Below are 17811 nucleotides of genomic sequence, written 5' to 3'. Positions count from 1 at the left end.
CGACAAAATTTTCGCGCCGCCGCCGCCGACGCTGCGCTATCGGCGTGGCATCGGCGTGACCTTGGTACGAGGGGCGTTCAAAATATTCTCGGTATTGATATCTTACAACCTCTTCTAAAATTTCTTTCGTTACTGGCCGCTAAGGTTTATTCATTGACATTAAAAAAAAGTATAATTCGAACCGTTCTTCTGTTCTTTTGTTTTTCTGCAATTGCTGAACAAACATGAACATCATGTGGGAATTGACAATGTTAACTAAATTAGAACATCGATGCGTGATAAAATTCTTGACAAAACAGGGTAAAAATCAAAAAACCATAAAAGAGGAAATGGATTGTGTTTACCGTGAGTCTGCTCCTTCTTTATCTACCATTCAAAAGTGGTCAAGCGAGTTTAAACGTGGAAGGGAGAGTGTTGAAGACGACCCTAGACCTGGCCGGCCTGTAGTAGCTACTTCACAAGAAAATATTGATAAAGTGGAAAAACTTATATTGGAAGATGGTCGAGTGAAGGTAAAATCTATAGCACAAGTAACCAATCTCTCTATTGGTACCGTACATGATATTATACATGACCATCTTAATATGTCAAAAGTAAGTGCAAGATGGGTTCCGCGAATGCTGACTCGGCTTCAAAAAGACATGCGTGTAGCTTGTTGTTCCGATTTTATTGACCTGTGCGGTGAAAATCCTGATGAGGTGCTGCAAAGAATAGTTACTGGAGATGAAACCTGGGTTCATCATTATGACCCAGAGAGTAAACAAGAGTCCATGCAGTGGCACATTAAGGGTTCAGCTCATCCCAAGAAGTTCAAGGTCATCCCTTCAGCTGGCAAGGTCATGGCCACGATATTTTGGGATTGTGAAGGAGTATTACTGATCGATTATAAAGTAAAAGGTGTAAATATCACAGGACAGTACTACGCTAACATTCTACGTCAATTAAAGGATGCAATCAAAGAAAAGAGGCGAGGAAAGTTAACCAAAGGTGTTATGCTTCTGCATGACAACGCCCCCGTCCATACTGCTCATATTGCCAAGGCAGCTATTGTTGAATGTGGGTTTGAAACTGTTACTCACCCACCGTATAGTCCGGACTTAGCCCCCAGCGACTTCTTTTTGTTCCCCAATCTTAAAAAGGATCTGCGTGGAAATAAATTTTCCGATGATGAAGCATTGAAGGCGGCAGTGGAGGAGCATTTTTACACCAAAGATAAAAAATATTTTTATGCAGGATTAAAAAAAATAATTGATCGATCTTTTAAGTGTATAGGGGGGGAGTATATTGAAAAATTAAAATATCAAACTTTTCGTACTTGTTTGTTTTCATTCTCATACCGAGAATATTTTGAACACCCCTCGTAGTTACTACTACTTTCAGAATCAGATAATATATTTTTAATCGAGTTTAGATCATTAACGGCGCCACTTCGAATAGTTTATAGGCATTCAAAAGGTATTTTAGGCCCATATAATTCAAAAATATCAAAGGCAAATGCAAACTTATCTGTCTAGTAACCGCGCTACTAGTCTTGGGCAAACGAAATTATTTAATATCAATTTTAACATTGTAATAAACATACTGATTTCCTTCCATTTTTATTGTGGAACGTTCCACATTACAATATTTATAGATTGTATATATACACTAGACATGTCAATCACAATGAAAAAATCGCTCGCATAGAACTAAGCCGCTATCTGAACCTGCAAGTTTTTGGCCCTGTTTGGAGCTCAACTTTCGGCCTGTTTTAAAACGCTTGAGCATTGGTCCTTATCCGATGTTAGCTCCATTTCAGCTCGGCCTTTGGTTCGCACGAATGCGCCCTCAGGAAAGCTCCAGATCTTTAACAATATGGCTTCAGTCTTTATCGGCCTGCACCCTCGCTCTGCTCTCTTGCAGCTCGGCCTCGCACAGAAGCAATCGCCGCAATCGGTGCTCCAGGCGTTCAGCCGTCAGCCAAGCTTACACTTGGCGTAAGCTTATTCTTAGCTGTATGCTTACCTGCAGCTCATCCTCTGGCCTCGCATTGGGAGGCGTCGAAATCAAGTCTTCGGTGTTACATGGAGCTCGGCGTTGGGCCTCACTTTTTGACATACATCTGTTTTGTTGGGTCGATATTGGTTAATGACGGAGCTCGTTTTTTTTGGGCTGTCGACAAGACGTTTCCCTGATACAGTCAATCTGCAATTTTTAACTTGGCACAAAAGATAAGGGCCTCGCTAAGATCTTCCGGCCAAAGCCTCGCCATGATGAAGACCGCCTCTGATGCCGCGCGATACCGCTTATCCACAGTTTATACGATATAAAATTTTTTCGTACCATTATTCAATAAATTATCCTTGATAATAAAAAATGCATTTATTTCATAACTTTCTTACAGAAAAAACATGTTTTTTCGGTAAAATTTTGGTTTGAATTCTTTTTTTATTAATCGAAGGTGTTTCAAGGCCACGCCGCCGATTCGCCGCCGCCGCCGACCAATTTTGACCGGCGCGCCGCCGCCGGCTATATGCCTATCGGCGCTCATATCTAGTTTACATAAATATTAAAAATCATACCTGATAGGTCTGGCAACATAGACAAATGTATGTCTCGGCTCTGCGTGGTGCGCGCGTACGTGGATTGTCTTCGTTCATTTTGAGACCTTACGCGTTTCACTGTCGTAGCTGGAACACAAAACATATTATATTAAGACGGACCGAAAGCCAGAAAATCTGAAGGGAACAAAAGATGTGTCATGTGAAACTTGCGATAGAATAAATGACGTTTTAATAATTATCTCAATTACTCTGAAAATATACTTCTGTTTAAAATGTTTGCTGGTCAGATCGGCCGGTACCTCGGCAATTACACCAGCTATTATAAATCCTAACAATAGCGTCGCCAGCTTATTTGCATCTCGCTATCGATTGTCAAATAGCTCTTGCTCAGCCCCAGGATATAACTCTTGGTAGAACTCGCCCTAACCACCCTAAAATACTTTTAATCCCACTTCTGAACACTACTACATAGTACACACTATACTTACTTCTAGCTTGTTTCGATGGCAATGACGTCGCTAACTTGTTAGCTCGCTGTAGGTTATCGAATAGTTCTTGCTCAGCCCCAGGATATAACTCTTGGTAGAACTCGCCCCGACCACCCTAAAACACTTTTAATCCCACTTCTGAACACTACTACCAGATTACACACTTCTCGCTTGTTTCGATGGCAATAGCGTCGCTAGCTTGTTAGCATCGGCTCGTTGAAGGTTATCGAAGAGTTCTTGCTCAGCCCCAGGATATAACTCTTGGTAGAACTCGCCCCGACCACCCTAAAACACTTTTAATCCCACTTCTGAACACTACTACAGATTACACACTTACTTCTCGCTTGTTTCGATGGCAATAGCGTCGCTAGCTTGTTAGCATCGGCTCGTTGAAGGTTATCGAAGAGTTCTTGCTCGGCCCCCGGGTATAACTCTTGGTAGAACTCTCCCCGACCACCCTAAAACACTTTTAATCCCACTTCTGAACACTACTACAGATTACACACCTACTTCTCGCTTGTTTCGATGGCAATAGCGTCGCTAGCTTGTTAGCATCGGCTCGTTGAAGGTTATCGAAGAGTTCTTGCTCGGCCCCCGGGTATAACTCTTGGTAGAACTCTCCCCGACCACCCTAAAACACTTTTAATCCCACTTCTGAACACTACTACAGATTACACACTTACTTCTCGCTTGTTTCGATGGCAATAGCGTCGCTAGCTTGTTAGCATCGGCTCCTTGAAGGTTATCGAAGAGTTCTTGCTCGGCCCCCGGGTATAACTCTTGGTAGAACTCTCCCCGACCACCCTAAAACACTTTTAATCCCACTTCTGAACACTACTACAGATTACACACTTACTTCTCGCTTGTTTCGATGGCAATAGCGTCGCTAGCTTGTTAGCATCGGCTCGTTGAAGGTTATCGAAGAGTTCTTGCTCAGCCCCAGGATATAACTCTTGGTAGAACTCGCCCCGACCACCCTAAAACACTTTTAATCCCACTTCTGAACACTACTACAGATTACACACTTACTTCTCGCTTGTTTCGATGGCAATAGCGTCGCTAGCTTGTTAGCATCGGCTCGTTGAAGGTTATCGAAGAGTTCTTGCTCGGCCCCCGGGTATAACTCTTGGTAGAACTCTCCCCCCGCCTCCTCCCAGCCGGAGTGGCGGGCGTGGGACTTGCCCTTTGATGAGTTGCCGCCTGACATGGTTACGTCATTTTATGCTGCGAAAGAAAATTTTACTTTAATGATAATAAATTAATAGCCACAATTGCTGAAAGCTAGTGTTTCATACTTTGAATTCCAGTAAGAGCGTTTATTTGTGAGATAAGAGCGGGTCTTTATAAGTTACGGCCTAAAATCAATCTCAAAGTAAATCTTTAAGTAAATTCATCTTGTGCCAGCGCCAAAACCGCATAAGTAAAAAATAGAATTGGATATTTTACTTATTAAAGACCTGTTGTAAACGAACTTCATTTCATTTTAATCTAATTATATGATCCCGCAGCTACTCAATATTTCAGTTTAGCCCATGGTTGACTGGCAAAAAATGCCTTCTGGCATTAAGTCCGCCATTTGTATTTTCATGTACCTATTGTGCAATAATGCTTAAATACATAAACGTACCTAATAATATTAAGCGGGTTATAATTTTTTGTGTGATGCGCTAAAACAATTCTTTTGTATGTATTTTTGCTTACGTACATACCTATGGCTGTAGAAATAAGCGGTTATCACACAGATACGATTCCCGGATGCCACATATAAGGAAATATTTACAGCGAATGTAAAAACACATTTACCGGTTACATCGCTTCAGTAGCTCACTTAGTAGAGCTTGTGTCTCGGAGTCGCGACTTCTAATCTCACCCAAGGCATTATGGTTTCAAATATTCAAGAATACAATAGTTGATTTAAGCAGAAATGTTTCTAATCAACTCTAAAAGTACAAAAACACTCTTCTCTCAATTAAAACTATAATAAGACTAGAACTAAGTATACTGATATCGATGTGTTATCTAGAATTATCAGTATTACCGTAAATACGTTATGTTTATGGAAGAAATCGAATCATGAGGTATTAATTATAAGTGCTCTGGTATTACCAGTGACAATGACGTTATTTAGATAAAGCAGGTATTGGCTGTGTGTAGACAGAATTAAAGAGTCAGGCCAATCTAACTTCGCAGCAATTTGGATAGCACAGACTGCAAGTTCAAGTGTTATTTTAAACGTCAAACTTCTATGAAATTATGACAGTCTGCTATCAATATCGCTGCCGAAGCTTGGTCTGACTCTAGTGACGGCCTAAGTGGCCAACTTTACTTGGCCACATTTTTGCCACGTACGCTGGTTTAAATGTACGTCTGTAAATCAACCATTAATCCCAATACTTTTATTTTTTATCCGACAGAACAAGGGATTTTACTAGACAGAGTAACAGCATTAAAGAAAACTACAAACTTAACTAAGCAAAGTTAAGCATCCTAATTAAGCAGGTACACATTGAGGCCCTATATCATTCTAAATGCGCTAAGTGGACCCACAATGAATGATTGGAGCATAATATTGGCTTGTCAGAAATGACTCCTGTATCATTCAGTTAGACCAGCGGTCGGTAACCTTTTAGCAGCCAAGGCACAGAATAAATAATAGTACTAAGTACAGAAGACTCACTCTCTAACAAAACGCGTCTGTTACGATCAGCACAGATATGGCCGCTAGGTGGCGACAGCGCCACGCGCGGCTTATGGCTTTCCCCGAAATTGGGGTGGAATGGATGTAAGTACTTTTAGCTACCTGTAGCAAAGCGACGAAATCGCGCAGTGAGCCACGCCTGGCCAAGGGCCAAATAGTAGTTAACGAAGTTGACGCGGGCCGCACTTTGTTAATATTTATGACTTTATCAGACATTGTCGTTTGTCAATATTACATACAAAATAGCCAGGGAGTCTCGCGGGCCGCAAGTGACAGGTTCACGGGCCGCAGGTTGCCGACCGCTGAGTTAGACCATTAAGTTAGGTACTGTGTGTCCTAGGACCCACTTTGGGACATCAAGCTGAGTGAGGGCCTTTTAGGACAATGTTCTGTTCGTCTTAATGAAGTATATTATATTTGTTATTTGTTTATATCTGTGCTAATAAATAATACTTACTTACTATTATATGAAACTATTAAATACATTAAAAACGGGTCACTCACGTATTTTAAGTCGAAAACGCTCCGTTTGTAATATATTGAATATGTCTGTGTCTCACGGAAGTTTTATTATTAAAATGATATGAAATTATAATAGGAACAAACATTTTATAACATTATAACAAATATATGTATAGGGACATAAAACTTATTAATTTTTTTAGGTGAAAAGTTGTATTGATAAATTTAAATAAGTTAATTAATAAGTTTCTGCTAAAAAGATAATTTTGTTTGATGAAATGTGTTAAAAATAGTAAAATGTCAAACAAAATAATGGGTTAGCCTCAAACAGCACCAAATTAATTAATTAAGATATACCTGACTCAACAGGAAACTATGAATCACTACTTTGGACAGGAAACAAAGACTTTACTGTAACATGTACCTTATAACCACAGCAATAGGGTTTGAATTTGATTGGCATATGGTTATTTTTTCCCTTAAGTGTTTTTACTGACAGATTGTAGAAAAGTATTGTTAACTTTTTGCACAAGTTCATTGTACCTATTATATGAGATATTATTAAAAGTTTAAATAAAATGTGCCTATATTTGGAATATTTGATTATTATCCCATGTAGGTATTTAGTTGATTTGATATAACAGCGTGATTTTTGATGAAACAGGCATATATGTAATTGTATTGTACTATATCAATTCAATTATGTATTTTACAGGTCTCTATTGTTTCCCAAATAGTTTATTTGATATAACAGCGTGATTGTTATGTATATATGTAATTGTTTTGTACTATATCAATTCAATTATGTATTTTATGGGTCTCTATTGTTTCCCAAATTGTTTTAAGCCATAATGTATTGATTGCCCGCATTTTCGTTAGTCATAATTGCTCTGGTTCAGAAACGCCTCACTTTTTAGGATTGCTATAAAACAAACCTAACCTATCTATAGGATAACCTAACGAAAATACTGAACTATTAACGGTTTCAGTTTTATGACTAATGAATGATAATATGACTAACAATATGACTTTATGGGAAACATGGGGACCCCATTACATTACAATTTTATGATTAAATTACCCCTAATTTCTGAATACCGTATTGTTGTACCCCAATATGACACATTAGAATTTTACAAGCAGAAGGAGTTGAAAATAGAGTTCCGGTTAATCCGGTCATAATACTAGCTGAAAATCGTTGAGCATTAGAATTTTTGTTCATCGCGACATCTATTGTCGAGTAGTAGTACTAATAAATCCGGTACTTACTAGATTTCGACTAAGAAAATAATATGCATTTTAGTAATAATACTGATGTATGGAGTGAGCACTCTATGCTTATTTATTTCTCTATGGTAAAACTACCTAATCGAAGCTAGTTATTCCCTATCTATGACAAGTATTTGATATCATATACTTTGTTTTATCGACATCCTTTAATCTCTGAATAAACATCTAATATGTATGTATTTATTTTTATTCAGCTGATAAGATATAGGCAATTAATCATGATGCATAAGACTTGTTATCTATTGAAACATAGCCAGAAACAATGTTTATGTTAATGAGATATAGATTTTTGAAGTGAAAACTTCTGTAGTGGCACTGTGCACTTTTTTGAGGTGGGAAAAAAATGTTAAACTCGAGACAGCGTAAGACGGACACGTGACCTGATCGAAAAACTGTTACATGTAATGTCATTGAGTTTTTCTTTATTGATTTAAATGCCATCTAGTGAGTTTCGCTCTAACTGGTATCACAGACTACATATATACAGACGCTGCTATCCCATACATTCAAATGTGACCGCCTAAAAGCGCACCATTACCAGATGGCGTCACTGAAAAAGCACTGTTGCCTATCATGGATACAAGATGGCGCTGTGTCACATCCAAATCATAGAATTCCTAACGACATCTATACGTCTTCATTGAAAGTTAGTAGACATATGTCGTTGCCAACGATTAGAAGTAATCAACAGATGTCGCTTTATAGCGTATTGAATAAATCATGAATCTAGTTTAAAACTGGATCAAGCATGAGGGGTGGAAGGAAATGACCGAACAGGATAGTCTTATGTATCTTTCAGTATGAGTAAAGAGAGTTCGGGCACTTAAGGAGTACAGGGAGGGAAGGGAGAGGCAGGGTACAGAGAAATAGCGTAGCCAAACGGTATAACCATAAAGTAATTTCGGAAAACGATACTGTGGTGATGATAATATTTATATATTATAAGAATGCTACATAAGTCTTACCGAAACTATTTAAACCGGCTGAAAATAAATACCTGTCATAATAATTTTGCGCATGCTACCATTGGTGCATGGCAAAAGGATTAGACATTACTACTGGCGTAAGTCCGTCTATATGCCACCATGCCACTGGTACTTGAGCGTTTCTTTATATTTTTTTAATCCAATTGCTCAAAAAGTTTAGTTTTTGTAGCTGCAAATCGTGCGTAAAGTTTGATTTTTTTACACTAGTGCTAAAAAGTAATCTGATTGATACATTTTAAATAAATGAGTATTATGCGAGACCCGCTTATAAATGACCCACCTGAACAACGCGCGATTGGGCATAAAGGAGTATTATTCGAGACCCAATAGTATTACTTGAACAACGCGCGACAGAATGAAGCTGACGTTCGTACAATACACTTTATACACTTAATATAAATGTAATTAATTAGATATATATCAATATAATGAAATAACAAAAGATTCATGTTTTTTTACATATAGCTGGTCAACCAAATCTTGTCAGTAAAATAAAGGCGCGAAATTCAAATTTTCTATGGGACGATATCCTTTCGCGCCTACATTTTTCAAATTTGCCGCCTTTTTCTACTGTCAAGATCTGGTTGACCATGTATAATTATATGTTCTGAAAATTAATTTTATTAATTTTAATAATACAATTTCTCTTCAATTGGCATAATGCTGACAACAGTGACAACAGAATCCAGATTGAAAAAAATGGCAATTAAAAGTAAAACTTTTTTTATTCCCTTCCCGCCTTTTTTATTCAACATTTAAAGTGATTTATGTTTGTAAGTAATTGCCAAGAAAGCATAAGTTATTAAATAAAAATGAGTGATTCAGACGATTTTGGAGTTAATTTTACGCCACCAGATATCAAAGCAAAGGCATCCGTTGTAAGTGACAGGGCTATAACCGCGAAAATCGAATTTTGCAAATTGCGGGCATTTTTCTCTGTCACTCTAATTACGCCTGCATTGGAGTAAAAGAGAAAGATCCCCGCAATTTGCGAATTTCGGTTTTGGCGGTAGCCCCTCAGTATATTTCCGGAAAAATCGAAAGCTCGGTACTCGTGCAAAATGACATAATTCTCGCACTTATATCGAAAACTACTATTTTTTGCCATTTTTTATATTGTGATCTTTTTTGCCACTTTTGTGTTATTTGTACTCAAATTCACGAGCTCTTTCGATCCTAATGAGATAAAATACCTCAATTCATGCTCAATTCACTCTTATCGTGCCTTCTAAAAATTTACGATACAAGTTGCATTGCAATAACTATAAAAAAGTAACTGATTTGACTAGTACGAAAATACCCTATTGTAACAATACGATGCGACGTTGTCGAGTTAAACTGGACTCGCTTCGCAGTAACTCATAGCAGTTTGGCAACGTCGCGTCGTGCTTTTATTTTTAAGCAACAGATTTGTACATGATTTGTACCATCTTAGTACCTATACATACAAAGATATGTTTTCATAACGTTCCTTTTCAACTTCTCCCATGGCAAAACCCGTACCTATCAAACCTGAAATTATTATACAAAAGCATTTAATGTTTGTTTTAATAAACTTTTTCTGTTATAATTAGAATAAATATATCTAATTTTGCGTATATTGACCAGGCAGGTGTTTGTATCACTAATTATGTGACCTATAAGTATAGACAGACAACAGCGTGCACAGAAACGTCAAAAACGGCATCAAGTAATGATTATTGCTATTTTAAAATTAGTCCCCTACTTCAGGGTAATGTTATACGCCTGTTCCTTAAAAAAGCTGAGGGCCTACCGCGAACCACGTTCGACGTGTTGCCTCCCTGTCACACTTACGTACGAATTTACAAGTGCGACAGAGAGGCAACACGTCGAACGTGGTTCGCGGTAGGCCCTCAGAAATGGACACTGAGGCATAATTATCATTATTTTGGAATTTAAGTACTATATAATATTATTTGTAGTCTTTTGGAATATCATATTTTATTTGAACTAATAATATTGTATAATAATAAATCATAAAAGCTCTATTTAGGGACAAGAAAGAACTTTCAACGGCAACACTAAAAATAAACTGTCAAATAGTCAAGTCGCCACAAAGCGGCACCGCGTTTGTTGGTTGCCTTTGCTTTGTTTCTGTTTATACAAACTTATTAATTTCATATTATAGCTTCATTTGAACTATAGTACAAGTACGTGAATAGAATACCTAGACGTGTCTTGCTTGGTGCAGTTGCGTAGGTATGCTAAAAGGAAAGTTGGAAGACCGATGTGGCGCTTTAAAGACTGTGCTAAGCGTGACATGTGCCCAAAATGTGGGAGGTCGTGCCGCTCACGCATCGGCCTCCACAATCACCAAACCCGTTGTCTAAACAGCAATGCATAAATCGTCTGCAATAGACGAAAAGACCTGTGATGATGACGTGAATTGCCGATGTAGTAACGGAACACTACTAATGGTAAAACCTACATATTAATCTGACAGTGTCTACTGTTTGCCAATAAATGATAAAATTGATAAAAAATTAACACTTCAGGTAAGTTTGTTTTGAATACAAAGGTTAATTAAATAATTTATCACCACACCAACTGGTAAAGGCCCCCTTGATTGTTCAAATACTAATGAGAAAATTGCATTTATGATTTATCCCACATGTGGGGCAAAGTAATCAGATCTAAATTTTGAGTTTCCTTATGTTAGCTGGTAGAATTTACTTTTAAATGATGATTTTGAATTATAAATTCTTTATAATGTTCATGTGGATTTGATTTTTTTGGTATTTTATAGTTGGTATTTTCCCTGCATTGGCATGGTGATAAATTCTGTGTTTCATTAGGTGGCAATGTTTGTTTAACCCTCGTGCCTTGAATTCTCACAACGCTCAAGATTCCACTTCTCGAACCACTCGCTACGCTCATAGTTCAAATCTTCTGCTTGCCCTGGAATCAACATTAGCATGAGCGGTTAAACAACTGCTTTGCCCCCTTGCCCACTAATAACTATTGTCAAGTTTTATTTTAACCCCCCATGCTAATATTGATACCCGAGCAAGCAAAAGATTCCAAAGTATTTAGAGTTAGAGCAAGAAAGAAGAAAGGTACGTCATAATTTCAAAGATGTTTGACATTTAAAATAACACATGTACTGCGCAGGCGATCAATATCGCTGCATACTTTTCTTGGTCTAAATCTATACAATGGTTAGTGTTTGCAAACAGACTCCAATGTGAAGGCAATGTGTATTAAACTTTATTGTGATATTATTACATTTTATATATAAAAAATATGTTTCTGATTTCAGGACCCAGCCTCTAGCCACTAGAAGTTACAATGTATGCAACAAGAGAGTGAAGATGAAATAGTCAATGCATCTCTGTACAGTCGCCATCAGATATATCGGAACGGCCAAGGTGTTCACAATATCTGAACACGCACTCTAACACCCTGACAATAGAGGCGTGTTCAGATATTTGTGAGCGCCTTGGCCGCTCCGATATATCTGATGGCGACTGTACCACAAGTAAAATATTTTGAGTGGAAGATGGTTGAGATTGATTCCTGTTTCAACGGACAGACACATGCTATGAAGATTCTCTTAAAAATAATAAAATACAATTAATAAATTCAATGTTTAACATGATAGTGACTTTATTTTGTCTACCCACTAACAACCAATTTGTTCAATGCTGGCGGGCAATGGCGGTAAACTTAAATATTTGATGTGGTATGAAGCTAAATGTTTTGAACATAATGGCAAGCCACTAAAAAGTTTTAATCCTAGATTAGCCATTAAACTGTGGCTGCCAGTCTGATTTGTTAATTGTTATATAAGTACAGTCAGCGTCATATAGTAGGTAGCATCCAAAGTATTCAAATAGTTCGGTACACCATATTATTTGTATGGCGTACTGAACTATTTGAATACTTTGGATGCGACCTACTATACGACGCTGACTGTACTTAATTTAAATATATATAAATTGTATATTATTTCTACGGCCTCCTAGCTAGTCAGTAGTGACAGTGACCCTGCTCTGCTATGTGCTATGAAGTAGGAGGTCCTGGGTTCAAATCCTCATAGGACATTTATTTGTTTTTTAATTGTGTGTGTATATATTAATGGTCTATATCTATTCCCATCTGTCCACACCTCTTGTATGGCGGCGGGGACAAATGGGCCACCACCATGGGACACCATATTAATACACTTTTAGGGGGATCCGAACCTAGGACTTCCAGCTTTGATATGATCATAAAATATAAGATATGTATGTATTTACATTTACACATTGTATTATTGCTCTCATACATATAGGGATATTTTTTTAAATGTCGGATGTCTCTTCTCTTTTGAGCATGAATAGAAGCAGGGGATAACTGACAGAACGGGATAGTCTTATGTATCTTTCAGTAGGAGTAGCAGCGAAAGCGCTATTATTGTTTGTCCTTGTCACAGTCTCACATCTTGTTTTATTCCCCACCGTAAATTGACCACCGTGATTGGTCGAATTCATTTGTTGCCCACCATAACAAATAAATTCGACCAATCATAGCGGCGCAATGCGACGCTATGATTGGTCGAATTTACATGTTTTGTCCCTCACGGAGGCACGCGTACACCACTTCTATAGGATGCTACCTTCTATGCTTTTGAGCAAGTTTTTGTCACCTGCCCTGCTATTCAAACTACTCAAGAATTTACAATGTTTTGTTACCAAGTAGGTCGATTAGTGTAAGACTGTCCTAAAATATATGTATAGCTATATGAGGACAATTTTGTAATGCGTAAGGTTAAGTAAATTAATATACAAACAGCAACACTCCTAACTGTACATCGGTACAGTTAACACTTAACAGTGTGGCTGATGATACCATGTAGGTTTAATATATTTTAATTATTATCACGTTTCTAAGAACAATAGTACATTATTGTCGAGGTTCGGAAGTAGCTACTTGCAAGCTGAGGATTCGTTTTAAACGGACGACCTTGGGAGTCCGTTTAATTGAATCCGAAGCCAGCAAGTAGCCTTCCAGCCGAGTCATATATAGTGCTTTTCTCAAAAATGGTGCAAGAGATATTTTACAGAAGCAACGTTCTAATTTTCACAGAGAAAAGTAAAACCATTAAAAAGATTTGCTTGCCGCCTTTAAAAAAAATAGAAGTGTATTTTTCTGCTGAAAATACGCCAACGTATTTGAGACACCTAAATAGTCGCGGTACCAACATTATATTAATAATAAGTGCTGATCATCTGTTCGGCTGTTTAATGGACCTATGCCTTCATTTGATATGGCCATTTAAAGTTTTAAAAAGTTTGGAACTCGTTTAATAATGGAATTTGTATGCAACATTGCAGTCCCGAAATCGAGACAGCAATGTTTTTAACTTTTTAATTTTTAGAATGACCATAAACTACACACTTCGCGACCTATTTTTTAACCGGCAACGTCGACTTTGCCGTCCATTTTTGAGAAAAATTATATTATTTATTACTTAATAATGTTGATATGTTGTCTGTGATATGATCATAAAGTATGAGGATTTACTACAGTGACATCTATTGATAGTCTTTCTCAAACAATCGAGCTATTTAGTGTGTTACAACGGCAAGAAACTAACTGTCTAGTAATGCGATAGATGGCGCTTAGAATAGTTCATGCCATTATTTATTTATTTTTTTCTGCGTCGATTTACTATGTGTAAATGGATGTTTTAAAAGGTTTTTGTTGTAATATGCTAAATAAATTAGAACTATACATGTTAATTTAAAAATTGGCAAGATTTGAAATAACACAAATATATATTTAGGCCCAATGGTGCTCTGAGTGACATCTCTTGGATTTTTGTGGAACTAAGCGAGGCTTGTATGGGCCGATTACTCTATACTATACTTACTTTATGCTGGTATTAATATAACTAGAGTACTAACAGTGATGCGCTTAGGGGTTTCAAATAATTAACGCTAACGCTAGATGGCGTTAACCTCAATTATACATAGTGCATTTTGCAATAATCATTGAGTTTTCACTTCTGCCGGCACTCCCCGAGTGCAACCCGTTGGTTTTTTTGCAGTTTCTGACACAAATGCCCTTCCCCCCACAAAATATTGATAGTACATCAGTTTTACTATAGAATTCAGTATGGTGCCTTTAGGAGGAAACAATGTAGATATATACCTAACTCTATACTGTTGGTTATTGGAACATTTTGACACATTGTCCTTCCATCAAGCGGGCCGTGTGCTTGTTTGCCACTGACGTAGTATAAATAAAATAAAAAAGGTAAAGCGAGACTCATGAATCTGACTTAACATTAGAGTTCCAATTATTTCAAACATAATCACAATGATTAAGATGCAGGTTTAATTCATAAACTTAATTTAGGTTTTGTTCTTCCTAAACGGGATTATTTAAACTAAAACTACTTATTAATGTGTTCAGTTATAGTTCCAAAACCTCCAAAATAGATCGGTATTTGTGGAACACAGTTTTGTTTATTTATTTCTGTAAGTACGTGGAGGTTTCTAGCTATAGAACACAGAACAATAGATTGCGAAACAACTGTAACACGTACCGCACAATAGAATAGCACAAATCCATGTAGAACACATTTTTTCACCGTCACCGACTTTATCACAATATAATTATTTATTTTTTGCAAAAAATAACTGGAAATCACAAAAGAAACCGCAAGGAGTGGTGCGGCGTTCTGAAACTAATCTGCTACATGGATTGTTTACGTTATGTCACGAGCACGGATTTAGAGTTAATAAACTGGATCGTGTACATTGACCAAAAAGTGTGTCCACATGAGAAGTCAAACTAGAGCCCTGCATCTCGTTCTAATTAGGGTGACCATAAGACATCTGTATGTGGGATATTAGGATAACATAACATGGAATATATCAGTAGGGTGTGTCATTTTGTAAATAAAGTGAAATTTTAAGTAGTCAGGGTTTTTTTTCATTTGTAGTCGGCCTCTTTCGCACTCACTCATGGTATGTTCATAAAGGTAGGCTTCCCTTTTGTCCACTTCAGCTTTTTGAAGTGAAAACTTCTTTAGCGGCACTGGGCACTTTTTGAGGTGAGGAAAAAATGATAAACTCGAGACAGCGTAAGGCGATCACGTGACCGGAAGCCCCGTAAGGTGGCCACTCATAATTTAAATTGCATTTAAATCAATAAAGAAAAACTCAATGTTATTTGACATTTATGTTGCGGACTCCTTTTCAAGACTTTTTACCTATGTTCAAATAATTTGACGTTGTCACGGCAGTATGTAAATAAACATGTCAATGAAAAAGTGTGATCTTATTTGAGAATGATAATAATATATAATAAATAAATAGAATACCTCCGCTAAACGTATGTATCGTTTTACCGGGCGTCGGTAACATAGTGAGGTGAGTTTTCATTTCTATCGGCACTCCCGGAGTGCAACCGTTGTTGCTTGTTTTAAGTGTAAGCGTCATTGAAGATCTGTTTAGCAAATATGACATTTTTTTAAAGTTGGTGCCTTTTTTCTATTGACGGAAATGTATCCTATCTATAAAGAATCGATTGCATATATTATATTAATTATATAAACAATTTGACACACCTTTTCCGTAACAAAATATTATGTATAAATGAGAGTCTGTAATATTTAAGGAGTTATGCACTTTGGTTTTAAATTTTGGCAATGTATTCTATAACAAATCTTAAATTAAACATGCCGAAATAAAGACATAATACCTATTAAGTTAAACTTACTTTTACATTACCTACGTTAATAATAAGAATTCTGTGAGACCGATTCACAACGTGCCGACATCATAGTCACCCTAATGAGTTTGACAATGTTGTCTTGTATTTTTATAGTAAAATGTAATAATTGTGGCTTTCTTGTGAAACAATATTCCACAATTAGCAATTATTTCACTCCAACAACCTTTAACACAACATTTCTTCACAATTTTTAAGAAATTTCGCATTCACGTGTTTTGAAGAAATGTTATCAAGTTGGGGATACCAATTAATATTTAAAGTTACTACAAATTCTACCATACTAAAATTTAGGTTTTTTTTGCTGTGTATGCGCTTGGTTTAATCAGTTAATAATATTGGCATCATAATTATTTACAAATTACTTAAAAGATATCAGAACTGTAATCTGAATAAAGCACTAAAATTGTATAAGAAGGTAATTAAATTCAGTAGTTTATTGATATAATTTCTACCACTATGGTATCTTTTTAACATTGGCAACATGTGCGAGTGAGACACAGGGCTCGGGTTTTTCTATCTCAAGTGGACCGTTTTCTCTAGTCTGGTACGAACAACTTTCTGTCTCGGTGATAAGGTTCAAATTAGTATGGCAAAAAAAGTGACAACTCGCTCCAGTTTAAAAAATATAACTTCATGGTCACGAGAAGATTAAACTCGGACATACTTCGATAACATAGTGTTCTTGTAGTTTCCATTGTTATTTTTAGTAAATATTTTTATAAGGAAATATCTTAATGATAATTATGAAACTGTCCTGATATTTATTCAGTTTAGTTAAGTTTTAATAAAATTAAATTGCTACGATGGTTTCAGAACGCTTGGCCCTAATCTAGTGAGCTGTCAGTTCGCTGAGTTCGCTCACATTCTCACATACACACAGTTGATTGTTCACTTCGAAATGCCCTCATTTTCATTCATTATTGTATTTAGACATCGATACCACTTACCTCTCAATTGCACACACTATTCAAGCGCATGTAAATTAGTAATCATTGTAATCATAATTGATTCGCTACACTTTTTGTTCTTTGAAAAGAAAAATATTATCGATCACTTTTATTTAGGAACATGATGAATGAAACTACTGTAAAACTTGTTTCAGCATTTTTTAAATCCTTGTTTCAAATTGAGCATTTTTCAAACGGAGATAAGCCTATTGAGGAGATAGGTAATAAGAGATTCCGATTTAATATCCGCAGCTATCGGAACTCTGTGAAAAACGACAACCTCCCACCGTTCGCGTAAACAAATCTCTGAGGAAATTTTCTTCATGCAATATCCGGTGGTGCTCACCATTGGTTCGTTTACGCGGTAATTTTAGCACCAACCAATAAGGAGGACCAACGATAGGACGGGCCAATGGGAGGCGTTTGACGTGAACAGTGATCCTAATTGGACCAATGTGATATCCGGTGCCGGACGCAGCGACATCCTGCGCGAAAACCCGGGAAAGGGCTGAATTGTCTGAAGGCGAGTTGACACCTGCGCAGCATCAGTCGCTCTAAGATCACATCTCGCGAAAAGTAATGATTATTTCGGTCCTCGGGCGTTTAGTTCCGCATACTCCCACCGCGGCGCTGCGCTCCGGGAGTGGGATG

At 37.1% G+C, this 17811-nt stretch overlaps 1 protein-coding gene across 3 annotated transcripts in view; it reads right to left on the bottom strand.

Moving 5' to 3' along the window:
* Nucleotides 1-17439, bottom strand: part of LOC134658804 (transmembrane channel-like protein 7) — a 33970-nt gene extending 16531 nt beyond the window's left edge. The window contains exons 1-3 of one of the 3 annotated variants that reach the window (XM_063514462.1): nucleotides 17161-17439; nucleotides 4061-4255; nucleotides 2562-2669 (exon numbers count right to left, since the gene is read on the bottom strand). In XM_063514462.1, the coding sequence (XP_063370532.1) occupies nucleotides 2562-2669; nucleotides 4061-4238 (286 nt within the window). In that variant the 5' untranslated portion in view covers nucleotides 4239-4255; nucleotides 17161-17439. Of the gene's footprint in view, nucleotides 1-2561; nucleotides 2670-3195; nucleotides 3304-3368; nucleotides 3477-4060; nucleotides 4256-17160 lie in introns of those variants that run through there. The other 2 variants (XM_063514461.1, XM_063514460.1) reach the window with 2 other exon arrangements.
* Nucleotides 17440-17811: the final 372 nt, after the last annotated feature.

Source organism: Cydia amplana, chromosome 23 (genome assembly GCF_948474715.1).
Source record: "Cydia amplana chromosome 23, ilCydAmpl1.1, whole genome shotgun sequence".
NCBI lineage: Eukaryota > Metazoa > Arthropoda > Insecta > Lepidoptera > Tortricidae > Cydia > Cydia amplana.
The sequence above is the reverse complement of the archived record's forward strand: the minus strand, read 5'-3'. Positions and strand labels throughout refer to the sequence as shown.